The 25,978-nt window shown below is 37.1% G+C and overlaps 1 protein-coding gene across 3 annotated transcripts in view; it reads left to right on the top strand.

The window, feature by feature from the left end:
* PCCA (propionyl-CoA carboxylase subunit alpha) overlaps nucleotides 1-25,978 on the top strand; it is a 251,751-nt gene that overhangs the window by 107,047 nt on the left and 118,726 nt on the right. For 2 of the 3 annotated variants that reach the window (XR_014941909.1, XM_015851501.2), the window contains exons 13-17: nucleotides 1,578-1,721; nucleotides 3,165-3,239; nucleotides 8,575-8,643; nucleotides 9,403-9,478; nucleotides 18,598-18,708. Coding sequence is in view for 1 of the 3 variants with exons in the window: in XM_015851501.2 (XP_015706987.1) it covers nucleotides 1,578-1,721; nucleotides 3,165-3,239; nucleotides 8,575-8,643; nucleotides 9,403-9,478; nucleotides 18,598-18,708 (475 nt within the window). In the remaining 2 variants the exon portion in view is untranslated. Of the gene's footprint in view, nucleotides 1-1,577; nucleotides 1,722-3,164; nucleotides 4,114-8,574; nucleotides 8,644-9,402; nucleotides 9,479-18,597; nucleotides 18,709-25,978 lie in introns of all 3 variants that reach the window. The other variant, XR_014941910.1, reaches the window with a different exon arrangement.

The following is a 25,978-nucleotide window of genomic DNA, read 5'->3' as shown; positions in this document are numbered from 1 at the left end:
GTTAGGTAGACTCAAGATTGAATCTGAAATATGCATCCTCAAACTGTATAATAAGATTCCCATTTCAATGTTACTTTTATCCTTCAAAGAATAAGTCCTTGTTTCAGTGATGATTTGTCATTAAAATTATGTCAAAACGTCTTAAAATGTTGTTGAAACTCTGAACAAACTCGCAGCACACACAGGGCTAATTATGGATGCCATCTGTTTATTTTTACAAGGCCTTTTTCTTAAAGACCAAAGCATCTACTTGTTCTGATTAGTCACAAATTATTATAATGACTAAATATTTTCTTTATACTAGTGTACTTGAAGAAAAAAAGACGTGGTTTGTTCACTGACCTTTTTCTGTGTCACAGAGAGTATGCAGTATCACATCACATGATCTAGAAACCATTGTGAAGTGCGTTTTCTTAAGGCTTTTGGAATACTGTTTCCTAACAAAAATAGCAGGTCATAATTTTTATGTGGAAAGTCTTAGATCTGTGTTTGAGTGAACAGCATTCTCATAGCATGAGATATGTTATCTATCTGGTCTGCCCTGCACTCTGTTGCTGCTTTGATTTAAAAAATCATTTTTTTACTATACATAGAATCACAGACCAAGGTTGGAGAAGATCTCCAAGGTCATCCAGCCCAACCATCCACCTACCACTCATATTCCCCACTAAGCCATGTCCCTCTGTACAGCATCCAAATATTACTTGAATACAATGAATACAGTGGTTAAAGATTTTTTTTTCCATGTTAATGTATTCATTCCTATCCATTCACATTTAAAAGGAGAAGGTGTGTGCATGCATGTGCGCGCACATGCATGCATGCTTGTACGCACATGCGTTGTTTAGTGTGAGCGACGGGTATTCCCATGACAGCATCATCCAAAGCCGTTAGCAGCAATTTGCTGAGAGAACAGAGTGACTCTGTTGGTCCAGCCCAGCTATTGTGCATGCTAAGCACTAAACAGATAAGTCTTGAGGGGGAAAAAAAATTGAAGGATCCATCTGCTCATTTCTGCTACACTGCGCTGATGTAAGATTACGCTAATCTGGTTGCTTGTCAGGACAGGTTAGTGAAAGCAGGCGAATGGGTGAGATTTAGGGTAGGCGAGTTCTATGGCAAATTGTAAGCAGCTCCTGGACGCGCCGTGTTAAGTGTAGCAGAATGGGTTGATTATCAGCTTCTTTGAGATTCTCAGCTAAAATATATTTGGGGCTAATGTGCTGGTCTTTTCAAAACAAAATTGAACAGGAAAAGCTTCTAAGCAAAGAAAAACAACCTTATCATCACCAGGTGCTTTGAGTTTGTAAAATAAATGAAAAGACACTCCTAGTGTGTTTTTCCTTTTGTGTGTTTCTCCTAGTTATTGTAATCTGCTAATTATTTTATTTTTCAGTGTCTCTCTGCAAAGAAGGTTGTAGGGAGCTTGCCAGATATATGTTTTTTGGGAGGTGGAAAGACCAAGATGGGAATGTGTTCCTTGCCCGGTCCAGTTTCTTGCTTATGTGTTTGCTTGTGGAGAGAGATTTCTTTGGTTGTTTTTGTTACCTACTGACTGACAGTTCTTGACCTTGCAGGTTGAACATCCCGTCACAGAATGCATTACCGGCCTGGACTTGGTCCAAGAAATGATCCGTGTTGCTAAGGGTTACCCTCTGAGGCACAAACAAGCTGATATTCCCATCAACGGCTGGGCGGTTGAATGTCGAGTTTATGCTGAGGTAAATGAGTGGTAATGGGGAGGAGGGTAGGTGGTAGAATTGCAGAGTAGTAATAACCAGGTGGGGATTAGAGACCAAGGTGAAGTCAAGGATTGTTGTACAAAAGCTGTGATTTAGAGTATGCAACACAAGTGGTTAATGAGCGTTTGTAGAGTTTTTATTTCTTAATTCAAAATGCAGTGTGTATTTTTACATACCTTTTTTTTTTTTCTTTTCTCTTTTTTTCCCCAAAAATAAAAGTAAGAAATGGTAAATGGTAGCTGAGGTTTGTTTTTTTAATATATTCTGTTCACAGTTAATAATGCAGAATTTGTATTATTTGGTACAGTCAACTTGTATTTCCCAATTTCTGATATACTTCAAACTAGAACAATCATTGAAGTAATTCACTAGTTTAAGGAATTTCTGTTGTTGTTCCAAAACATTTTATGGGTCGTTGAAGAAGCAAGTCATGTCTGCTGAAATCACAGTTCTTCATAGGAAAAACTGTCTCTCTCAACTTAAAAAAGCTTTCTAAAATATAAAATACATTTTCAAGCATGTTTAGGACAATTCTTTGTGGTATCCAAATTAAGTTAAGCTCATTTAAAAACAGGTACTCAGCTTCTTTCATTTTGTTTCAAGAACGTATTAGAGAACTGTACTTATCAAATATAATTCAGCCTCATGTAACTATTGCTGATTTATGGCCCTGGGCTTTTTAATTATTATTATTATTTTTCTTTCTCTTCATGACGTACCCTTAATCTTCATCTTGCTCTATTGGTTGAAAATTATGCGAACTGTTTTGATAAAGGATCAGCATTTGTCATGTCATTGGTATGGAAGCTCTTTGAGTATGAATAGACTTCACCCTGGAGTAACTGATGCTTGGGCTTTCTTTTTGTTCAGTGTATTTACAATTATGAGGGAGTTTAAATAACAGATCTTAATACTTTGTCATGAGATTGGTTGTTCTTACAGTCCATGCACTTAGTTGCTATCTTACTAAATTTATATTAGTGTTGCATTGTGTAGGTGGTTTCCACAAGTGTGAAGGTTGATTTGATTTCTAATGATAGTTGAATTCCTGACTGCTCTTTTTTATCTTTGGAATTTTTTCCTTAAGCTTTTTTCTCAACACTGCTCATTCTCTGCATACTTTCTTATCCTTCCTCCAAAGCACAATGCAGTGAGCAAAGATGTGGTTTTTGAAAGTTTTGGTGGTGCATTGGAGCCATGTACAGAGCACTTTTTTGATTGCAGCGTGAGAGAACTTATATGCTTTCACTTCTTTATTTGGTGTCATCGATAGTTTGAAGAAGTATAGTTCAACGCAAGTAATTCTGGGGAGGAAAACAAAGCTATTCCAACAGTGGGTTCTGTTAGACTTCAAGCTATTTAATATTATTTTCTCCACATCTGTAAAAGCTTAATGCATTCTCATGTTGAATTTTATTTCAGGACCCCTACAAATCTTTTGGCTTGCCATCCATTGGTAAACTATCTCAGTACCAGGAGCCATTGCATGTGCCAAGTGTAAGTATCTGGGTTTTGATTTTCATAGGTACTGACTGTTAAGGATCTTGTTTTTATAGACAAGGGATATAAGTACTCAGTATCTTGGTAAATTAGGATCTGTTTTTAGCATTTGGGGCGGGGGAAGGGTCATGACAATACTTACTTGTGCTACTTAAAAATGAGTTTGAAAGTGTATGGTTCCAAGCTGGTTTTCAGATGTACTCAGATTGGGTGTAACAGAAAACTGATGTACGCTGAAATATTTTATTATGTTCTATAACTTCAAACTTAAGTTTTTCAAATGCAGATTAGGTTAAAATAGCGAGACAGTTCAATTTTGAGTCAAATGCGGAGCCAACTCTTTGACTACCAATAACTGAAGACATCAGTGAGAAACTGTCAGTGCTTTCTGCTTAGCATTGTAGACTTTGAAGAGCAAATTTGCTTCAGTTTGTTATATACAGATTATTACACTTTTCACAATGGTGTCTAAATATCCAGAGTAGCTGTCTAATAAACTGTGTTTTCTGATACTTGAAAAGAACAAGGGCACTGCCTTTCTGTAAAATCGAGGGACTCTGAGTAGTAAGTACATATATATGACACTATCAGTGGAATTGCAAGGCTGTACCATCTGTGAATACGATTATTCAGTCTCATTGCTTTCACGGAAAATAGTGGAAGATTACAGGAGAAATCTTAAATGTGGAGATGTTATTGGATATATGATTTATTTCGCTTCTTAAATTGTTTTTGCCCATGTACTTTCTGAGGGGACCTGACCCTTCCTGGTCTTTAAGGCTTCATGCTGTGTTCAAAGCCTGGAAGCAGAAAAAAATTGTGAAGATCTAAAAGGCATTATGTGATCTTAAAGAGGAGATGAAGGGAAAAGGTATCATTGGATGTATCTAAACTTCTTTTTTTTAAATGAAACAGAGTGTATTTAATAAGAATTTATAATGAATACTTCAGCAGTTGTTAGAAGTTTTCACCATGTTGTAATAGCTAACAGGATGTCAAACATTTTGCCCTTGCAAGTTTTTGCAATTTGCAATTTTCCAAACGTGAGACCTGTTGAAAGTACAAGTGATAATAGACAAACTATACCCCCTACGGTCTTTGTCCCACCAAATCTTTCTTCAATTAATGCTGCAGCAGGAGTTTTATGTAATAACATTTGCGCTTGTGAGCCATCCATACAAAGAAAAAACAATTAAAATGCCTTAAATGTTCTGCTTACTGCTGTTATTTGCTTGTGCGAATGTTGCATGTCAGCTAAATGGACCACAGAATAGATAAAGTGATTGGGTGCAGGAGAGTGCACACTAAGCTTTGTCTATCATTATTGCTGGGAGCAATCAAATTGATGCCAGCAGGACAGTAGATGCGTTGACAGCTGTAATTATGTATCTCCATGGTGATCACTTTTGGCCTGTCATGGAGGCCCACAAGTCCCCTCCCTTGCAAGCATTTAATCAGATTGGGCTGTCACTTGTCAGGTAGACAGGGTGGGCTGGGAGTTGTGCTTAGGGGGAGAGGTGAATTGAAAATGAAGGGTGGGAGATGCCTGATCACTTCACGTGGTCCGTCATGGTACTGAAGAAAGAAATTTTAATTACACTGGAGGCTTCAGAGCAGTGGTTTGAGGAGCCTATATGGAGCGTCTGGGCTGTTCTTTCCATTCACTACTTCTATATTATTAAAAATAGAAGAGCTATTTTTATTTAGACACTCATGGTTTGGTATCTTAATACATGTTTCCTGCCACTGTTGAACTAATTTCTCTCCTGAGAATGTCATGCCGTGAAGAACAAAACAAATACTACCAAAAAAGTTCTTTACAAGCCCATTGTGCCACAGTGTTTGTTTTCTGCACTTCAGATTTTGGAATTGTCAAAGGTTGGATTTAGAAATCAGCTCAGACTTGCAATGTGTTACGAGAAGTCCAGCTTAAGAGTTGTATGTTGCCAAATGCATTTTCAGTTCATTTCTTCTGTTTCTAAAGTTAGCTGTGATGGGCTGTGTGCCATATTTGCCAGTTTCTCAAGTTGGAGGAGCTGCCATGCATGGATATGTGAGGCTTTTTCTTATCTGTAGATAATACAATACTGATTCTTTTTGTCTCTTATATTCTGTTATTTTCATACAGCGTTGTACGAGGGAACATCAGTATTTCATCACTGATAATGAATCTTAAGATAGGTAACCACAAAGCCTCATATAGTTACAATTGTGAGCATATGTATTTAATGCTCTTAGCCAACATGGAAAAAGTGCTGCCGTACCTGAAGAGCTCAAGCATTGCTCTTTGCCAGTATGACCAGCAATCCATTCTTTTATCACTATCAGCGGAAAGACAAAAACTGTTAGACTCACATAGTTAAGAACAGGAAGATTCTAGAAATCTATACCTGTAAGTGAGTGGAATTTGATGCGCTAATAGTTCATTGCAGGACTGACATGTAGATTGGGCTTTCCCCCCACTTAAAGGTTTTTTTTTTTCTTTCAGTTTGCTGTTGTCATAGCATAACAACACATAATGATAGTGCAACAGCAACAGAAGTGTTTGGGGTTGTAATACCAATGAGCTGTGGAGTATGAGAAGATTTTGAACTGTAGCCTTTCTTTGGTATTTTAAATGCTGAATAAAAAAAGGAAGTGTGCTAAGGTCTAAAAAGTATTGCTATTATCTATCTACTTAGGGATGCTGTAGTAAATATCTGTTGAATCGTGGTTTCTTTTTCATCCAATATTCATTGAGTTCTGTCACACCGTATAGTTAATAAAATCATCTTCATTTACTGGGCTCTGCAAATTTAACCACTGCAGGGAGAGCTGAAGATGGGAAATGTATTTCTCTTTTGCTGTCATTGTTTTTAGTCACCTTGAGTTTATTGTATGCATATGAAACTCCTACAGAAGAAGAGTCCATATTTCTTGAAATTCTACAGTATTTTTTGAAGAATTTCAAATTCCCTCTGTAATTTTTCCCTTTTCAGAATATTGTGCTTAATAAAAAATGTAGGTTGTTTAGCGGTACGTATGTTGTATGTGTACAGACACATAGGGCAGGTGGAGCCTTGTAGTCAGTACTATCAGAAGCTTTATGTTGATTTCAAGACTTGTCTAACCTGCTTTACTATGAGTGGGAATTACGCTAATTTCATTGTTTCTTTTTCTCTTTGTCAGAATATGATGTTTGTATATATATGATACGATATATATATATACATAAGTACTTATGTGCAGGTATGTGTATATGTAAAGCACCATCAACGTGTGTTGCTTCAGAGACAAAAGACACATTATAATTCATTTATGTGTGGAGTGTGTTTTGTATGCCATAGGTTCATGTCTTATATATAATCATCATGCATTCAGAAAAGTTACGTAAGGGATGGATTTCTACTAGATCAGATATTGAGTAGTTGAATTCTTTTTTGTTTGAATGTGTGCATTGAGTTTTACATATAAGCAAGCATCCTGTGAGGGTGGATGGTGTAGCAGCTACAAAGAGAGTTGAGAATTAAGCTGATTATTTTTTTTCTGTAACAGTGATGTGTCTGAGCTACTTCTTGTCAGTAGGTAATGTTAAATACCTGATATGGGTAGTGAGGGGCCTAGTTAAATGTAAATGAAACACATTCAGGTAAGATGCAATACAAATGCTATGGAAGTGCTACTGCCTTTACATATAAATAAATATGCTACAGAAACGTAAATACGAGATGAATATGTAAATCTGAACATAAATATAAAAAGATACAAATTCATAAATATGCTTCTTTAATGAAACCTCATAAAATCCAATCAGTGTATTTTTACTGAAAAAGACGGGTACACCTGCTAGGGTATCTTTTATGTCATTTGGATAATAAAGTCATCATCATGCCCTCATGTGGATTTTGTAGACAAAAGGTTCTACATGTGGTCCCTTGATAATTGCCTAAATTAAAATATTAAAGGCCTAACAGCCGTTGCGTTGACCTTTTTCTGCCTTGCTGCAGACGGTGGAGCTGCTGTTTATTGCAAAGGTTCTTTCCCACAGGTGAAGATTTAAGTGAGATTCCAGGACCCTCTTCCCCATCCTCTTTACAATACAGTATATCAGAGCCCTGCTGTTTCGACAGCTTTGATTAGAGTCCTCCATCCTTGTGATCCCCAGAATGCATTTATTGCTCTTGAGTTATTTTGATTAGTATTTTAAAAATATTTCAGATTCCAGTGCTCAAAAGCAGCAATTTAATAAATATTTCTTCCCTAGAAATTGCTCATTTAAACAGTTTTATATGGCTAACCTCATTGCTACGGTGATGAAATCAAACTGAGAGATGAAAACAAGAATCACCATTATACTGACTAACATGTTGGCTGGTTAACAGCAATCGGCCTCTTCAAAAGGGATTTTTGAACTTGTGTTATTTTTTTTCCGTGAATATTGCAGAATCAGAGATTTAATTGGGGCTGTGTCCTTACAAAGCAAAGCCATGGAAAAAGCTGTGTAAACATTAACGCCTCGGGGGAACAGCAGCAACAGAAAACACAATGGTTTACAGTCAAGAGGGCGAGGCAGAAAAGGAAAGTGTTACAGACATGAAAACCACAGGATCGGTATTCCTATAGAGCTGATAAGCAGAGCTCCAAAGTTCCTGCTGAATGCTCCTGAGTTGTATTCCCACTGGAACCTTCAGAAGGGCTGTCGTGAAACGTGTGGAATGTGATTACGTATAGATGCAGAAAGGGTGTGATTTTAAGGGGCATCCTTCATTCCAGGTGTCAGTCAGAAGAATAATTACAACTATCTTATTACAGCGATTAAATCAGAATTGGACATGTCGTGAGTTGAAATTTAAAGTGTGTTACAGAACATAAATCTTTAAACCAAATTTCATGTGTTTACCGTGCTTTCTAAGGAGAACAAAAGGGAATTTTGACTCTCAGCTGCAGATTACATTTGTGTTTCTTTTAAAGGAGAGAATAATTTATAGGTATTTTTCCTGGTGGAGAAAAAGGCACCTTTCCCTTTCTTCACCTTCTCTGAAAACAAATTATTATCCTAGTTCTTCAAGGGAAAAATGTACATGATGAGCTTTGTGAATGTTGGAAGAGAGCAATAAGGTCTCCCCTCAGCTTCCTCTTCCCCAGATTAAAGAGTTAGGGTAGTGTGGATAGGTTGCATTTGGACTCAATGATCTTGAAGGTCTTTTCCAACCTGAGCAATTCTATGATTCTTTCATTCTATGAATGTTATGTTTTAAGCCTGTCAGATATATTTATTGCATATTGAAGTGGTTTATTTATTTATTTATTTATTTTTCAATACAAAATTATTTTTGCTTTTTGTTTTCTGAAGGTACGTGTTGACAGTGGCATAGAACAAGGAAGTGATATCAGCATTTACTATGATCCTATGATCTCAAAAGTGAGTTGATTGTTTTTTAATATCCTTAAGGTATGAAATGCTAATTTTACACACAGATTAATGATGAAGAATATCCTAAAGGATTGGTATATCAGTATTTTAAGGATGCTGGGTGTGATGTACCATGAAGAAATACGAAAGGAATGAAGGAAAATGTGTAATAGAGGGAGATTCACGTTACTTGTAAACAAAATTTTGTTTATATATTGATGTAATAATTGTTTGCATTGCAATTTCTGGTTATTAAAAGGATTTCAAGCAGAAATCAGTGTATTCTTTTAATGTATCCCAATTTGAACCGTTATTTCAATAGTTCTGGCTTCCGAAAAGAAGCAGTATAATAAATGGCTGGAAGTGTCTCTTGGTATTAGTTCATATTCATCAGTAATTGTTGGTAAAGTTAAACTATAAACTATCTAGTCAGAGTTTAATTGTCGAATAAGTCGTAAAACTTGGTTGGGCTGTTCACTCACCTCAATTTCTGCTCTAATTTTCAATGCATCTGAAAAACAGAGAATTGATTCACACACCCAGATTTGTTTGAACTGAAAGCGATTGGCCTTCTTTCATCAAATGGATAAAGATCTTAGTTTTCTCTTGGTGTTTTAGAGAGCCTCTGAAACATAGATCCTGTAACATGCTAGAAGTGTGTTTGAGATTGCAGCAGTTTTACAGACTGTGTTCATTTTAGATGCTTTGTAGATCCTGGAGGCAGACGTGCTATTTTTAGTTAACTTAAGTGCCTTTTGTTTTTTTTAGCTGATTACGTATGGCTCTAATAGAGCTGAGGCATTGAGAAGAATGGAGGAGGCTTTGGACAATTACGTAATTCGAGGTAACTACAGAAATTTGGGTTCCTAGTGTGATCTATTTCAATAAAACAGCTTGAAAATGTAGTAATTAGCAAATTGAGTAAAATTCCCACTTCGTAAGTGCAAATGAAAACAGGAAAAGCTTGTGTTAATTAAGCTGAGAAGATAGATCAGCGCTCTAAAGGTTTCATTTTTTTCTCCATTGTTTTTGCTTTATGAGATTAATGTTTAGAGGTAAATATTTGAATTATTTCCTCCAAGAGATTTCACAAGATGGTGGCACGTAATTTATGTATTACATGGTGAGGGGAAAAAAATGGCCACCGTGCTGCAGGAAAGTAAAAGTAGTTGCTGCTTTATAGCAGTTTAATACACAGACTACAGTAAAAATACAGTTCAGTATTTGACTGGATATATATATATATATATATATATTTCTTATTTTCAATGTAGTTGTTTATGTTTGGGTAAATAGAGATGTAGACTGATAAGTAAAATGTGTTTCATCTCTTGCTCACTGACTGCCTAGAAGCAGTAGATGCTCTTTCAGCTTTCCCAAACAGCAGGAGTGAATCAACCATGACCACTTTAGATCGTTTGAAGTTTAAAAAAGGGAAGTTGGGGTTTGTGTGGGAGGAATCTTCACATCTTCCTCTCTGTCTTATGGAAAAAAAAAAAAAAGTGAAGCAGGAAAACTCAAAATAGAGAGAAAAATTAGTATTTTTATTCTTTCCTATTGTGGGGATAAGTAGAGAAGGGAACTGTAACGTAATAAAAATCTTCACTTTTCCTCTTAGCTGTCATGTCTGAAGGAGGGTTTTTTTTTCATTACTAGTCAGTATAGTTAGAAGAACCAGGATAGAAGGGAAGATGACTGCTAGGGTTTTGCTGGTTTTGTTGCTTTTTTTTTTAATTTTTTTTTTTTTTATTGCAGTACGTGTTGTTCCATGATAGGTGAATGAATTGCAACACCCTTAAATCTATCCCTAAACATCTGGAGGAGGAGCAGAAGAGCCTAGCTGGTGTAGCAGACCAGCATGTTAGTGTTTCTTTAAAACTTGGTTGGCTTTGATGCTTTCTGACGAATACTACAGATGCCATGTCAGACTCAAGAGATTTATCTGTTCAGGGGAAAATGAGCATCTCTATACCACAGTGTAGCTAGATAGGTGGTAGGATTAGACTCTAAAATAGATTGATGCTGGTGGAACTTGAGCCTTTATTCAACTACAGTACGATCTGCTGATGTATATTTATACTGTATCTGCAGATAGTATATTTATATGAGAGAATTCAGCTAGAATAGCGTGTTTTGTTGTTGTTGTTGTTGTTTTTTGTTTTGTTTTTGTTTTTAATTGAAACAGGTTTTTGACTCAAGCTCTGTTGTATCAGTAGCAAATGACCCTAGATGAATTGTATTTAATGACATTGGAATTGCATGTGGAGTGCGGTCTTTCATTGTGTATTATAAAATGAAATGGAACCTAATGGTTTGTTCTTGGTTATTGTACACAGATGTGTTTGGTTAGTTCTACAGATAGATACATAAATATCTAGAAAGGGTATGTTGCCTTGCATCTGAAAACTATTTGCAGTCTTGATTCTTTTTAGTACCTTATTAATATACATGTATGCATTTAAATGCTGATAACTGATCTCTCACTAGTATTAATACCAGCAAAAAATTTCCTCGTGTATTAAAAAACACTGGAAGAGGTAATAAATTAACTACAGGCAGGACTGCATTTTTATTGTGTTACAAAGGATAAATTTTAATTTGCCATAAGTTTCAAAAGTTCATGAACTTTCAGAACACATTTATAATTATGATGAGCAATGATTTCCCTTTGAAAACCAACAAGATTTTTATGTAGTTTTACACAGCAGACAATTTCTTGTCAGGGTTTATTTATTAGCAGCACACATAGATATTACAGTATCTCATCTCTAGTGTGATTAATACTTATATACTTGTCAGTGTAGTTTACAACATTGCAGATCAGACAGACAAATACAGAATTTCAGTTGTTCAGATTTGTCTCTATTAAGTTCAAGTAAGCTTAACAAGTGATGAAGAAGAAACAATGCTCTCTATTTACATTGACAAAGAAACCCTGTATAAATAATTTAAACCATTTTTAGTGACCTTATTTTTTGCTTTAAATTGTTACGTAACATAATATTACACTGTGTTGCTCTTTTGGGAACATGTCTCTCATGAAGGCTGTATGAGTAGTTGCTATTAGTAATTAAGTATACAGATATTTTTAATGTGGTTTTTAGTTGGTTTTATATTTGAATATTGAGCCCATATGCAACTATTCAAAGATCTACGTAGTTTTTTCTGAATAGTGTGCTTCATATTTGGACTCCCAAGAATTGTAGCATCTCTGTAAACAAAAATGCTTGCTTGCTCACCTATGGTGGCAATGGGATGGGGTGACTGGGTAGCGGGTCGAGGACCATCTAATGGATAGCTTAGGGATTGCTAATGGAAGATGGAGTCTTTCCCATCACTTCTGTGTCACTGGTTCAAGGCAGGCAAAAGTTGGTAAGGATTTTTAGTCACTAATATTTTGATGGTTGCTTGCTGACCTGTGTGAAATCAGTGGTCTTTATTGAGTTCTTAGAAGACAAATGTCCTCTTGGAACAAATGCCAACATATAATGTCATTCATGGTGGTCTCAGTAGAGAATCCAGGGACTGAAGCAGCACAGTGACTCTCCTGGAGGTGACTCATCCAGGGTACCTGGAGGCATGCTCATAGCAAAGTCCTTGCACTTCACAGTACTCCTTGTGTACTGTCTGTATGAACACACATTCAACTTCCACTGCTGTGACTTTAGGATATTCAAGAATTATCCCATTGGTTGTTGCTCCATTCTACTTGCAGGGAACAAATCTGTTCATCAGCAGATGTTACCAATGTACCTAACTTGAGGTATATTCAATGTCGTCATAGGGAAGCGATCAACATGTTCCTTTGTAATATCTATATTGTTATTTATGGGATCAGATGAAGTATAATTTCATTTGAGGAGTGCATTGGATTAAATGATCTCCTGAGGTCCATTAACATCTAAATTATTCTGATATGAACTTAGTCTTCCACTGAGATCTGATTTAAATTGGACATCTCAACAAAGATTTCTGAAAGTAGAACTTATTAGCTTGCTAGAGATTTGATTGAGCCAAATGATGCTTAAATCCTGTATGCAACCTGTATTTTTTTTATATATTCCCCAATGATCCAAGTGTGAAACAGTAAAATCAATTTAATAGTCTTTGTGAAAAGTTGGATTTTATCTGTTGAGGTCTTGTTTGCTGAGGGGAGAGAGGAATGTAGTTGACTACTTGAGAAAAAGAAGAGGAAAAAGAATAAGAAGCAAATGTGATATGGAGGAGCAGAAATAAGGAAGGCACAAACCATGGGCTTCTTCCAGCATAGACTAAAAGAGCAAGTACTTAAAACTGGAAAGTGATAAATAACTGTGGTGAGTGTTTGAGGGAAATGGGAATATGGAATTGAAGTCTGTGATATGAACTGAGACCTGAGAGGACAGTGACAGCAGAAACAGTGTGATTTTTTTCCAGCTGTAAACATACTAATTGGGAGGAAAAAACAAACAAAGTCTGCTGGTGTTACTTAGTGAAGACCTTCTGGAGAAAACAAATTGAGACACTTGACTATTTTATCATGTAATTCAAAGAAAATAATTTTCCGGTACAGAGGTTTTTCACAATAAAACTTTAAATCCAAACAACTGTTTATCAAGAATTACTGAATACCTTTTATATATTAAGTTAAAAGGTGTTTCTTGATGGCAGCGATGTAAATCAAATAGTATTTTGTATTCTAATTTACTCAGGTGTGCTAGAGAGCTCACTGGTATTGTGAAAAAAATCTCTGTATGTAAAGCGGTTTTCCTGCAGAGTGCTTATTCTCAAATAAGAAGAGGTCTCATTCTGCTGTCTGTGCTCTACAAAAGTGCTGCAAAGGATTCTGCAATGGAGCTGTGTATTTTCCCCTTTGGGTAGCAGCAGTAATGAGATTTGGGAGCTCCGCAATCCTTGCTGGGTTCCCTGACCCTTTGCAGCAGAGATCATTTGGCTCCCAAGTGGGTGTCGCTGTGGAAACTGAAACTGGGGAAGCAACTAGCAGATGGCAGTTCCAAAATGCTGGAAGTGACCATTAGTCACATCATTTTACAATACAGATTCTGGTGCGAAGGAAGATTTTTCTCCTAGTTCTCCTGTCCTATTTCTCTTAAACCTGTTGCAAAGCTTTATGGCTTGTAGTTTAGTAAAGTTCATTGACTACTGAGCTTTATTCCTTTTTTCTTTTGTGAGATTGTCTGTGGAAGTGAAAAGCTACAGGAAAAACTGTGCCTAATTGAGGAGACAAGTATTGCTACTTCTAGTTAGTACTGTTACTTCTAATTAATCCCTTTAAAGATAATATTGTCCTCGTGACCTATTCCTTTTCTTCAGAGTGAAAAAGTGGCTGGTGAGAGGGTGATGGCAAGCTGACCATCCTCTTCCTTTCACTTATTCACAAAGCCTTCCAGTTTTTCTACTGATTGAAACATTCATACGTTCTTACTAACACCGTAAATTGTGGGCTGCTTAATCTTATTAAGGTTCTCAAAAGTCTATAAAATACAAAATTTATCTTCCATTTGAACTAATGATTTTTACAGTAGGATATTACCATATATACTACCTGCTTTTTTCTTCTTTCCCCCCCTTCATTCTGATCTATGCATTTTGTGACCTCAGGACATCATTACTGGGAAGAATTAATATTTTACTTGAAATACATGTTTGGTTCCAAGGGTCAGCTGTGTAATGATCCTATAAAAGAATTTGATGTGGATGTTCATGTATCAAAACTTAAAGATTAAAAAACATAAAATGGAATGGAAGAAACTGTAGAAGCTTTTGTGTTTGCTTTTGGGTTTTGTCTGCCTGTAGCCTGTTCTGAAATGAATCAAACACAGTTAGGCAGTTGAATACTGAAGGGTATAAGGAATATTATGGCAACTTTTGGAATTGCTGGTGATCATGAACCTTGAAAAGTGTGCAATGTTTGCACAGTCTGTGCATCTCACTGATAATGCTCTTGTTTTAAAGAGGAAAGTAACTTAAGCTTATTAGAACACAGCACAGAGCTTGGTTAATACCTTGTTATTTTTGATTAAAGAAATGGACAGGGATGCTGTCTAAACTTCCTGCCATTTATACTCATGCAGCATTTAAAATGATTGGTGACAATTTGGCTTTGCTGGTTTTTTAAGGTAAACATCCAGTGCTTCTCTCTGTACATTGTTTTTTGCAATCCATAGGTATGCGGATAAAGCTCTTCTTATTTTCTCAGCACAATTCGAAGCTATCAGCAAGTTAAGTATATTCAGCTGTTTATCTGCAGAGGCATGTAGGACTCCAATTAAGTTTACACAGATAAATGCAGACTTGTGTTTGCACATGTCAAGAAGACAGAAGCTTAGTACAGTAAAAAGGCTAATCAACACTGAATATGTTTAGTGTCAGTAAATATTTACAGTGAAAACACGGCTTCTGGTTTTGTGACTTGAGTGTTCCAGGTTTCCTCAGATGTCGTCCTGTTCATAAACCTGCTAAGAAACTTCTGTTTTCTGTAAAATTAATTTCTTAGTCTCTACTTAGAACTCGGGTAGGAGCTAGGCAGCCGTTTGTAAGTTAATAAAAAAAAGGTATGTTTACCAAGAGTCTGAGGTAGTTTTGGTCCAGAGAATGTACAAAGAGAGGCATGATAAAAGAGACAGACAGTACGTAGAGCAATTTCTTCCAAATATTATTATTTTTTTAATGAGATTTTCTTCAAAGCAGTGTTTGCTAATCAGACCTCTTGAAAGATGTGGTTATTTAGTATGCTCATGTGTTCATTAGGAATTGAGCTACAGAAGTGTTTGAACCTCAGGATTACATAAATGTTCTATACAAGAGTTAAAAATATTTACATTTCTTATTGCATGACATCTCCAGAAGTTAAATATTAATAATCTCTCTTTTACAAAAGTGTTCTGGAAAATGGTGCATCAAAGTCGAAATCCATGAAGTACATCTTAAATTGAGCTTCTGCTGATGTAATGTGGTATGAAGAACACAGATGAGTGAAAGAAAAAAAAAAGATATAAGAAACAGTGATTATTATTTTTTATAATATTTTGACTTGGAGAAAAGAAGAATGCAGCTACAACTTCAGTTCTGCATCAGTCTTAATAGTGTAAAAAAATGATGCTGAAGTGAAATTTAGTTTTCTGGAGGGGGAAATAAATTGATACAGTTTAGGGTTTTGTTTGTTTGTTGGAAATGTCATGCCTTGTCAAGTTAACAAATGTGATTTTGTTCTTGGCAGACAGCAGACTTGGTCAAGAAAAAAAACAAATCCCCCCGAAAGCCACTGCAACATAAATATAATATACTTGAGTTTAGTGTGTAGCTTTGCATGAAATAAGCACTGCCTGTTAGCCTCTGTTTGATCCTGTGAGAGTGTGGGGCTAATGTCTGGCCTGTGTTTTGGAAGCAGCAGGTAGTCAGGAGCGAGCTGCTGTGGGGGTCCATATTTCTGTAGCCTGGCAGTTACTCACACACAGATGGAGACCTTATGAACTTTGACAGAGGTCGTGCTAAATTGTAAATCTAAAACTTCTAGACTTCTGAAGGGTTACAGTGGTGCATTATTATTGTTGTTATTTTTTGAACGTGAAATTAGGGGCATCACTAAAGATAGCAACTTGGGTTTGTGAAGCAGATCAACCATGCAGTCATGCTCACATAATGATCACAGGGATCAATAAAGGTAGCATTTTGTGATACTCTAAAGGGAAACTGATGCAGATTAAAATTCGTATTTACATACGTAGAACACATGGTGTTGCTTCCTAGATATCAAGACTTGCCTGCTTGTGAACTTATTAAGAAGATTTTAGAGTGTAAAACATTTCAGAAGCTTCTGATTTTTCTGGTGCACGCAATTTGAAAATAATTAAGATATAGGTTTTTTTCTTTTTCATGTCTTTTAGAAGAGTCAGTTGAGACATCAAACTCTGTCATCAGCCATCATCTCACCAGGAATCTTACAGTGGTTTAGGAAAGAAAGACATGAGATGATCTGGTTACATGTTGTGTATTTAAATCCTGCTTTTAAAGTCCAAGAGCTCCTCTTTTGTCTTCTTGTTGTAGTCCCATAGCTGTACTTAATAGATGAAAATCTCTGATATTTCAATTTAAGTTTTTCCATCTGCATAGTAGAGGGAGAGATCAATACTTTCACTCACTGTAGAATCCTAGAATGGCTTAAGTTAGATGGGACCATAAATATAATCTAGTTCCAGCTCCCCTGCCATGGGCAGGGCTTGCCACTCAGTAGATCAGGCTGCCCCAGGATCCCATCCAACCTGGCCTTGAAAACCTCCAGAGATAGGGCATCCACAACCTCTCTGGACAAACTGTTCCAGTTGCCTCACCATTCTCTGAATGAAAAGTTTGTTCCTGACATCCAATGTAAATCTTTTCACTTCAAGTTTAAAGCTGATCAGTTGCTGTAAGAAGTTAGCCTCCTTCCTGCTTGTATGCTCCCTTCAAATACTGGAAGATCACAGAGAGGTCTCCCAGAGCCTTCTCCAAGCTAAATAAGCCCAGTTCCCTCAAATTTTCTTCATAGGTGAGGTGCTCCAACCTTCAGATCATCTTCATAGCCATTTTTTGATCCTCCTCTGGACCTTCTCCCCAGCAGCTCCACATCCTTCCTGTACTGGGGGCCTCAGGCCTGGATGCAGTACTCCAGATGGGGTCTCACAAGAACAAAGTGGAGGGGGACAGTCATCTCCCTTTCCCTGCTGGCCACCCCTCTTTTGATACAGCTCAGGATATTGCTGCTGTTGCAAATTCACATTGCTAGCTCATGTTCAGCTTTTCGTCCATCTAGACTTCCTGATCCTTCTCTTCAGGGCTGCTGTTCTCTTCACACAGTCTGTACTCAGATCTGAGGCTGCCTTGACCCTAGTGCAACACCTTCTGTTTTGTGTCAGCCAAGGAAAAACTGTATTTGCTTCCAAGTTGTAGTCATTTTGCGTAAGTTATTTCTTTTTAGTGGAGACGCAAAGTGTGTTTATGAAGTCAGGATCCATAAATTACTATCTAGGTCACAAGCAACAAGGAGGCTGATCCTCTTTTAATCAAAAGGTCAAATTTTCATCTTGTCATCATTGAACTGGGATAATGTGCTTCTTAATGGCTCATACACTGGTCTTTAAAGCTACAACTTCATGACTCAGTGAAGCTAATTCCATGTGTTGACCATGATTCCAGTAATGGCCACACAGAGAGCTTGAAAATTCACACCAGCAGCAGACTGTTGGGGGAAAAAAGCTTTACAACTGTTTGAACTGGTCTGCACATAAAATAACAAAACTGTTACTCATAATTCTAAACTGAAAAAACACAAAGGGAAAAGAAGTGTAAAAATCTCCTTTTGCCCCAGCAATTGTCAGTGCACTGCTATTATCTCTGCTAATAATATCTGTTCAAATAGGAAGAAAAAATCCAAATAGCTTGAGTTGAAGCTGAGAGTAGTGAACAGATTTGTTTTGTGAATTTCCACTAGTGTCTCTTATGAAAAGTTATGAAAATGCTATAAACCATGTAGATATTTCCTACAAAACTTCTTACCTTCTTTCATTACTGTGATTGGGGTGCTACATGCATGTATCTTCTGCAGCGGTGTGTTATAAGCGTGTAGGTTAACAAGATTCACTGGAACAGGGCTGAAATGCGTGGTCATGACACATCTGTCATTTCAGTGAGATGGCCAAGTCTCTTGGTTATGCATGCTGTCATTGGGTTAACTAGGTGTTTCAGTCATGTCTAGCGTGGTGAAAGTTTTAAGGGTTTACTTGTTAATTACACTGAGAGTTCAAGGAGGATATCTTGCAGTAGGATTGAAGAAAACTGGTAAATTTGTTTTGATTACAGCAGTAGCGTGGTCTCTAAGTTGTAAATAAGATTTTCTTGAAGATAAGAGCACGTTTTTAAGAGCTTTTTCTAGCTGTAATTTGGTTAATATTTTTACCCGATTTTGTGTTTGTGTCTTATTTGCAGGTGTGACTCACAATATCTCCTTATTGAGAGAAGTCATCATCCATCCACGCTTTGTTCAAGGAGACATCAGCACTAAATTTCTTCCTGAAGTTTATCCTGATGGATTTAAAGGTTTGTTCCTCATGGGATTTTTTTCCTTTTTTCCCTTGAGAGTTGTTATTTCTGGTAATTTTTCCTTTAATATTTACAAGCTGTTATGTTCCCCAATCAGTCCTTACACCTTTTTATGCATCTGTCCACGCAGACAGGTTTTTCTAATAACATATGATATGATTGAAACGGTTATCTTCTTTACTTTCAGGAAGGCAAAATATATATCTGTAGTGACAAAGTAGTAAATTAAATACAACCAGAGTTGAGCAAAACAATTTGTAGGCGATATGAAATATGTAAAATAAATATCAGTTCAGCTCTGCCATGCTGTTGCGCTTCATTATAGGCAGTGCTCCTACTGTTACCTGGAGATGAGATTTCTCTTTACCCATTGCTATTCCTTCTCCTGTGGGTTTGTGCAGCATCTTTAGGAGCACTTGTTTGCGCTATTTGTGTTCGCAGCAATGTTGTTTTGGAGGATATGGATGTTTTGTCAGAGTATTCCATTAAGCTAGTCTTGATACACTAAATTACACATAATGATGGGAAATAAACACACATGCAGATGTTTCTTTGCAACAACCTGTCACGGTTTGGATGATGCTATCACGACCTTCTTGGCCTCTTTGCTCCTCTCTCCCTCTTTTCAGGGAGAAAAAAATGGAGTCAATTAAGATAAAGAGGCCTTACACTTCAGCTGACATTCATGAGGAAGAAGCTCTTCCTTACTTAACACATACATGTTTGTGCTTTGTCTTTCCTGGGTCTTTGGGTCTGCTGTGAATCATGTGGAGATTCCTTTCCTCCTCAGTTAATCATTAACCCAAAGTGGAAAAACTCTCATCCCACTTTGGAAACAACACTGCTAGTTTGGCATTCACGAGATGTCTACTGTCTTGCAAGGTCGCAGTCTCCCTAAGGAGCAGAACAGATTTTTCTTACCTCGGGATTCAGTGTGTGAGTTTGATTCAAGGAGTATTCAACCACAGAAATCATCATGTAATTGGCGGTCTATTTGATGCAGTCCTACACAGGAGATGAAGGCATCCAGCTTGTTCTTGGCTCCTGACTGAGCAAAAGGAGTAAGAGTTAGTCGCCTTGGATGGCAATAAGCTTGGGATTGTTTAAAATCAAATGTTCTTTTCTTCTTTGCTAAGTTAGGTAGCTAATCCTCAGCTAACTGAGCTGGCTTTTATCCATCACAGAGTTGAGGGTACCCTGATCTACTGTGCAGTTTCTTCTGCTGCTGATAAGCAGGTCTGACTCCCTTCCTTTCCCTGACACTTTCATATGGAATTCCATGTCCAGTCTCTTTGGTTCTGGGTCTTTTCAGTCCTTTTTCTTGCTGAATTCAGTTTCCTAAATCACCAGAACACTGCATTTTTATTGTTGCTGCCTTTGTGGTAGTCTTTAAGAGATAGCAGGTTGACTTAGCTCATAGAGGAGTCTGGTGAACTTTAGCAGATGTGCAAAGTGAGTGACAGGCTAGAGCTGGGGAGAGGGGAACAGTTAAGTAGTTCTATACTATGCCATGAAAATACAGCTGCACCTGACACATAACTGAGAACAATGATAATAAAAACCATTCTATCCTTACTTGGGTTCACTTGTAAGAAGACAGGACAGGTTTTACTGATGCAGGAGAGAGACGCTGTGCTCTGTATTTTTGACACATCTCATATTTGTCTTTTTAATATTTTATATTGCATTGTTAACCAGTATATGTGATCAGTCAGTTGCGGACTTGTCCACAAATTTCAAGATGCCAATAAATTTGTTTGGAGTAATAGGACTTGAGCAGTATATGTACATATTCATATTCATGTTCATATGTTCACTAATGCAAGTAAATGATTAGCATTGCAGACTTGAAGTAATATTTTATTAACATTATAAATAAACTTTTGCTGTAGACACTAGAAAACATGGAAAGAGATATTAGTTCACAATAGGAACTAATGAATGACATGTAATGATTCATTCATGCAGTACAAAATGTCTCAATCCTCCCCTTCCATACACCAAATACAGCCATACATTAGCCTTCTTAAACAAGGAGGGAAGGTTTAGATTGGTGCTGGAACAGGCTGCCCAGAGAGGCTGTAGATGCCCCATCACTGGAGGTGTTCAAGGCCATTTGGATGGGGGCCCTGGGCAGCCTGGTCTAGTACCAGATCTGGAGACTGGTGGCCCTGCATGTGTCGGGAGGATTGAGACTTGATGATCCTTGGGGTCCCTTCCAACCTAAGCCATTCTATGATTCTTAATGATAAATTAAATGGAGAAATGATTATTACTATCAATGGTTTACGGGCTGGTTTGGCCCGGTTCTGTGTCTAGTGGGGCAGAGGGATTTGTGAGTGTGTGCTTCCAGAAAAGGGGAACGGAGGACCCCGAATAATTAAAAACAGCAGCAATGATCTGAGGAGAAACGAACTTATTTGCTAAATATGGAGTTGGAATGCAAGATAACACACTATAATACAGTATTATGCAATAAAATTAGAATTGGAGCTAATAAATCAAATATAATGAGAGAAAGAGTGTCAGAAAGTTTAAGGCCTTACACTAGTGCTGAGGCAATGTGTGAGGCTGGGACAAGCAGCAGTGAGGAAATCCTGACGATGGAAAAGAGGCATATTAGGGGACCTTATATCTGTTCCCCCTGAGCAGGAATGACAGTGACACAGCAAACAGTCTTCTGGGGAATGTAGTATTTCATTTCTTGGGTGGGTACCCGGACCTGGAGCATTAACTCTTTAATTCCCAGTGCACTACATGATGTTATAAAGTGGAATACCAGTAACAAAAAAATCATAAAACCGCGACAATTACAGAGCACTTATAATTCAAATCAAGAATACTGATTCAAACCTCTCTCAGATAAATGAGAGCCCTTATGATGATGTGATTCCCTTTGGCTTGAAAAACTACCAAGCAGTTGAATTAGATGATAGTTTATTAAGTACCTATTGAAAAATTTCTGCAAATGCCAAGATTCTCATGGAAACTGTTGAAGGCAAACAAGAGTCTTCTGCAGATGGTGTGCTGAAACTCAGCAAGAGAAGCAAAGGAAAATTAGCTGATACAGTGCAGGTTCTCTACTCACTACACAAACCTCATTATAAAAACCCATCATAAGTTTTGCTTTGAAAATTAAGTAGCTTTTTCTATCCTATTGTTGTTCATTTAAAAAAAAAAAGAAAAAAGAAGCAAATGTATAATTAAATATTTTGGATGATCTGAAAAATGAGAATAAAGTGTAGTAAGAGGATTTGGAAACACCAAAATGTTTGTGTTCCTGTTCAAAGTAGAGATCCAGTGTTTTAATTTTGGAAAACTTAAAAAATACAAATAAAAGTAAATGAAGATGCATGCCATATTAAAGCTTACCTGAAATTTAGAGTGTTTTACTTTTAAAACTACAGAATTGCCACTGTTGATCTACACTGATGTAAAAAACATCTGTTGTTTTCTTTTTGTTGACTGCATGAGGACTTGCCCATTCCTTAAGTGCATTTTTCCTCAACTATAACAAACAACTTTTGTGTTACTGAAAATAAGTCGAAAGAGATTATTTATTTTCCTGTGTTGTTTTGAAGACTTTTATAGTAATCTTTTACTGTAAGCTAAGGAAAAAAAAAAAAACCAACAACCTATTAGAAGTACTTCGGCAGCTTTCACATTAATTTGTGATGTCTACTTCAAATTACATCTGGAGCTGGGATGTCTAGTTATTTTCATGATTAAAGCCTAACTATTTTTCTTCCCTTCTTTAAGTAAACAGTCATTAACAAAAACATTTTGTCTTTTTCAAGTTACTTTAAAAAATAGCTGTGCTGAAACTAGAGTGGCTTGGTGTATGATTAGTGTGGGAAGACAGCTGCTGGCTAGAATGCTGCTGGCTAGTAGGTCAGCTGGCATGGGTTACTGCTCTGTGTACACATGTATGTATTGGAAAGAGAGCAGATCTGAAATTGGGTGTGGGGTGCGGCATCACTGATTAAGTTAAATGTGTTACAGATATGCCTGTCTTATTGTGGCATCCAAGCTCTTTGCTCAGAGAATGAAAATATTTATGAAGCATGCAGAAGTAGGCTGTACTACTAGAGTGCTGTCAAACAAGCTGTCCTTTTACAGCTTCCAAGCAGCCTGGAATGCTTCTTCACTTCCTAATCTTTCTATTGGAAAAGGAATATATTATCTGTTATCCCTGTTTTATAGGTGCAGAAAGTGCCTCTATGTTCACAAAGATCCAAGGGGAGTCTTTAACAAAGGATAAATTAAACCCGTGAGTCCTTGGTTACTACATTATACATGGCATCATTATTTGTCATACAGTTGATTCACTGTGAATCTCGTCCTAGCTAACTTTGAATATTGAGATATTTTTAAATGAACCATTATTCCTGGTTATTCAGTGATGTCTCAAGTGCTTGTCAGTCTCTTTGGAAGACAGATCTTGTGCAAATGGAAAGTGGGGTGTTTTCCAAGAGGTTATAGCAAAACCCGTACAAGAAAACAAAACAAAGGGAAGAGTTCTTTATTTTCCCATTTTCTTACATGTTGAACTCATTTGTTGGAAAGGAAAAACAGAAGTTCTGATAAACTCAGATAGGCCCCTTTCAACCCAAGTGTTTCTATGAAAAATGTGCAAGGTTCTTTATCCAGAGTATGAGGGGCTTCAGAGTGTCTATGAGGTAAAGGCCTTAAAATAAATTGTGTTTGTCATAATTATATGAAGGAGAGTAATAATTCCTTCTCTTTACTCAGCACTCATGAAACCACCTCTAGAATCCCATGTGTACATTTACCCCTCTCATATGTGTGAGAAAGATGTCAATACTCTTGAGCTTAGTAGAGAGACTTGGCTGTTGGAGTAGATGACCTATGAGGAGAGACTGGGAGAACCAGGCTGGGTTATCTTGGAAACGAGAAAGCTTAAGGAAAACCTAATGGCGGCCTTCTAGCATCTCTGAGGGTATTCCTGAGACAATGGAGCCAGGTTCTTCAGTGAGGTGTATAGCGGGAGTGAGATACAAGAGGTCATAAGCAAAAATATGGGAGGGTTCCTCTTGGATATAAGACAACAAGGATTTGTTCTAATTAAGGTTGATTAAGCATTGGGATGCCTTGTCCAGAGAATGTGTGGAATTTCCAGCCTTGGAGAGTTTTTCAAGACTTGCCTTCACAAAACTGGACAACCTGGTCTAGCGCTGATGTTGAGATTGTCTGGTGGGGTGACAGGTGGATTCTGCATTGGCTGGAGACCTTCCAGGATTCCTTCCAGCCTTGGTGATTCTAGGATTCTGTTTTTTGCATAAAAGCACTTGTTAGGTGAATTGAAACTTCAGATATTATTTAAATTGTTTTCAGTTGGATGGAGTAACGCTGCTTCAGTGAATGTGTTACAGTTAGAAGGGAGAGGATTGTTGCTTTTATTTCTATTCATGTTCTCCATATTAAAACCAAGTCCTTGTTACCATTTTATTATACTACTGGTATATAACATTTATTTTAACAGGTAGCTTAGTTGACTTTCTCATCTGTGCCAGATGTAGTCAAGAACTTGTCTTAATTTGTCAGTAATACCTTTGTACTTCAAAATAATAGAGGTTGCCTTTCTGTATGTATGCTGTAGTGTTCATGCAAAAAACTATCACTGGCTCCGAGAGACATGCTTCTATGTTCAGAATAGTTTGGGATTGCATATGCAAATTATATTGTCCATATTTTTCTGTGACCATTTTTGGGTGGAACAAAGCTCATCTGGCCTTCAGAAGAAACAAAAACCTCTAACAACATCCACTTTTGTTTTCTGCTTCAGCCTACTTGGTATACATGTTATCTGTAACTTCAGAATCCATTGGGAAAGCCTCAAGCCACAACAGAACCTAAACATTATGCATGCATTGCCTGCATTGCCATGGATATGAATTATGCATTATACTTTTTGATTTAACCATTTTGTTCTGTTTTTTTATTCTTTCCAATCAGAAAGACAGTCACTTTTCAACTATTAAGTAACAGACCTGGGCACACAACCAGAGCTTGTTTGTGCTTTGTCATTTTTTTCTGTAACTGATGGTAGGAAACACATTTCTAGGACAAAATGCAAATGAGACTGCTGTGGGAAAAATGACCTTTCGTGTAATTTAATTTGATGTTGGTTATGTAAAGTAATTTCATGAACCTTTTTGACTCAGCTTGGGGGATACTGGGATAATATTGATTTAAGCAATCATAACATCAGGGAAATGAGAGAGAAATACTTCTTCCATGTCTTCATCCAGGATGCTGCTATTAAGTAGTAATAGATGTGGATTGTCTGCTTTCAAGTAATATGAATAACAGTGCTTCCACTCCTTTAATTGTGACTTAGTTTTACTGACATTAATCTTGTGTCGTTCACATTATGTAATTCAGTTCAGTGATACTGAGAATGCAGGAGTATACCCTAGGTTGAGAGGAGAGACTTGGGAGATGCTGTATTTATGATATAGGCAAAATCTCCATGTAGCTCAGAGATCTGCAGTATTCAGTAAGGAGTGACATAACTTCCATCTTGGAGCTGGGGAGCCTTTGCTTCTTACTCATTTCGCTTTCTGTCAAGGCAGCACATAGAAAAATGCCTTAAAAGGATCTCTGTTACTTTTCAGATCAATGTTCTGCATAGCGAACATGGAAGTCTTTATTTTTATTTTAAAGGCTATGGAGAATAGCCACATATGTGGAGAATAGTCACTTATACTTTAAGATATTCTGTTGAAGTCCTGGAGGGTGGCTTGTAAGACAGAATAATACTTGAAGAGAAACAAAGGTATTACTATCTGGAATATTTAATGTGTTTCCAAATGTAGTGATGTAATAGGAAGTTTAACTTCAAAACTGTTTAAAATCCTTCTAAGCATAGCAATGGAGCAAGAGACAAAGAGAAGGAGAGAAGAGGGGCTGGTGTTTAGAAAACTGGGCTAGTATTAGCACCAGATTTGTATTATAATGGTGAATCACCATCCTTAGGAAACAGCTTTTAATGAAGCGTCTGAGGTATGCAGCCAAAGTTATGCTAAGGACATTCTGTGGTAAGAGTATATCTTTAATGCCAAAGACCCAAACCTAATTTTGGTATGTTCTTGCTGCGTGTATCATCTTCCAGACTCAGGAAAATAAATGCAGCTTGCCCACTCTGGTCACCACAGTAATGATTGACTTTCTATGTGCCAGATGTGTGCAGCAACTAATGCAGATGGTTATGAATAGAGAAAATGTATAAACATTTAAAAAACGT

This window comes from Coturnix japonica, chromosome 1 (assembly GCF_054131305.1).
Source record: "Coturnix japonica strain WE chromosome 1, WE-NBRP24, whole genome shotgun sequence".
Classification (NCBI taxonomy): domain Eukaryota; kingdom Metazoa; phylum Chordata; class Aves; order Galliformes; family Phasianidae; genus Coturnix; species Coturnix japonica.
Note: the sequence above shows the minus strand (reverse complement) of the source record. Positions and strands in the feature narration are given on the sequence as shown.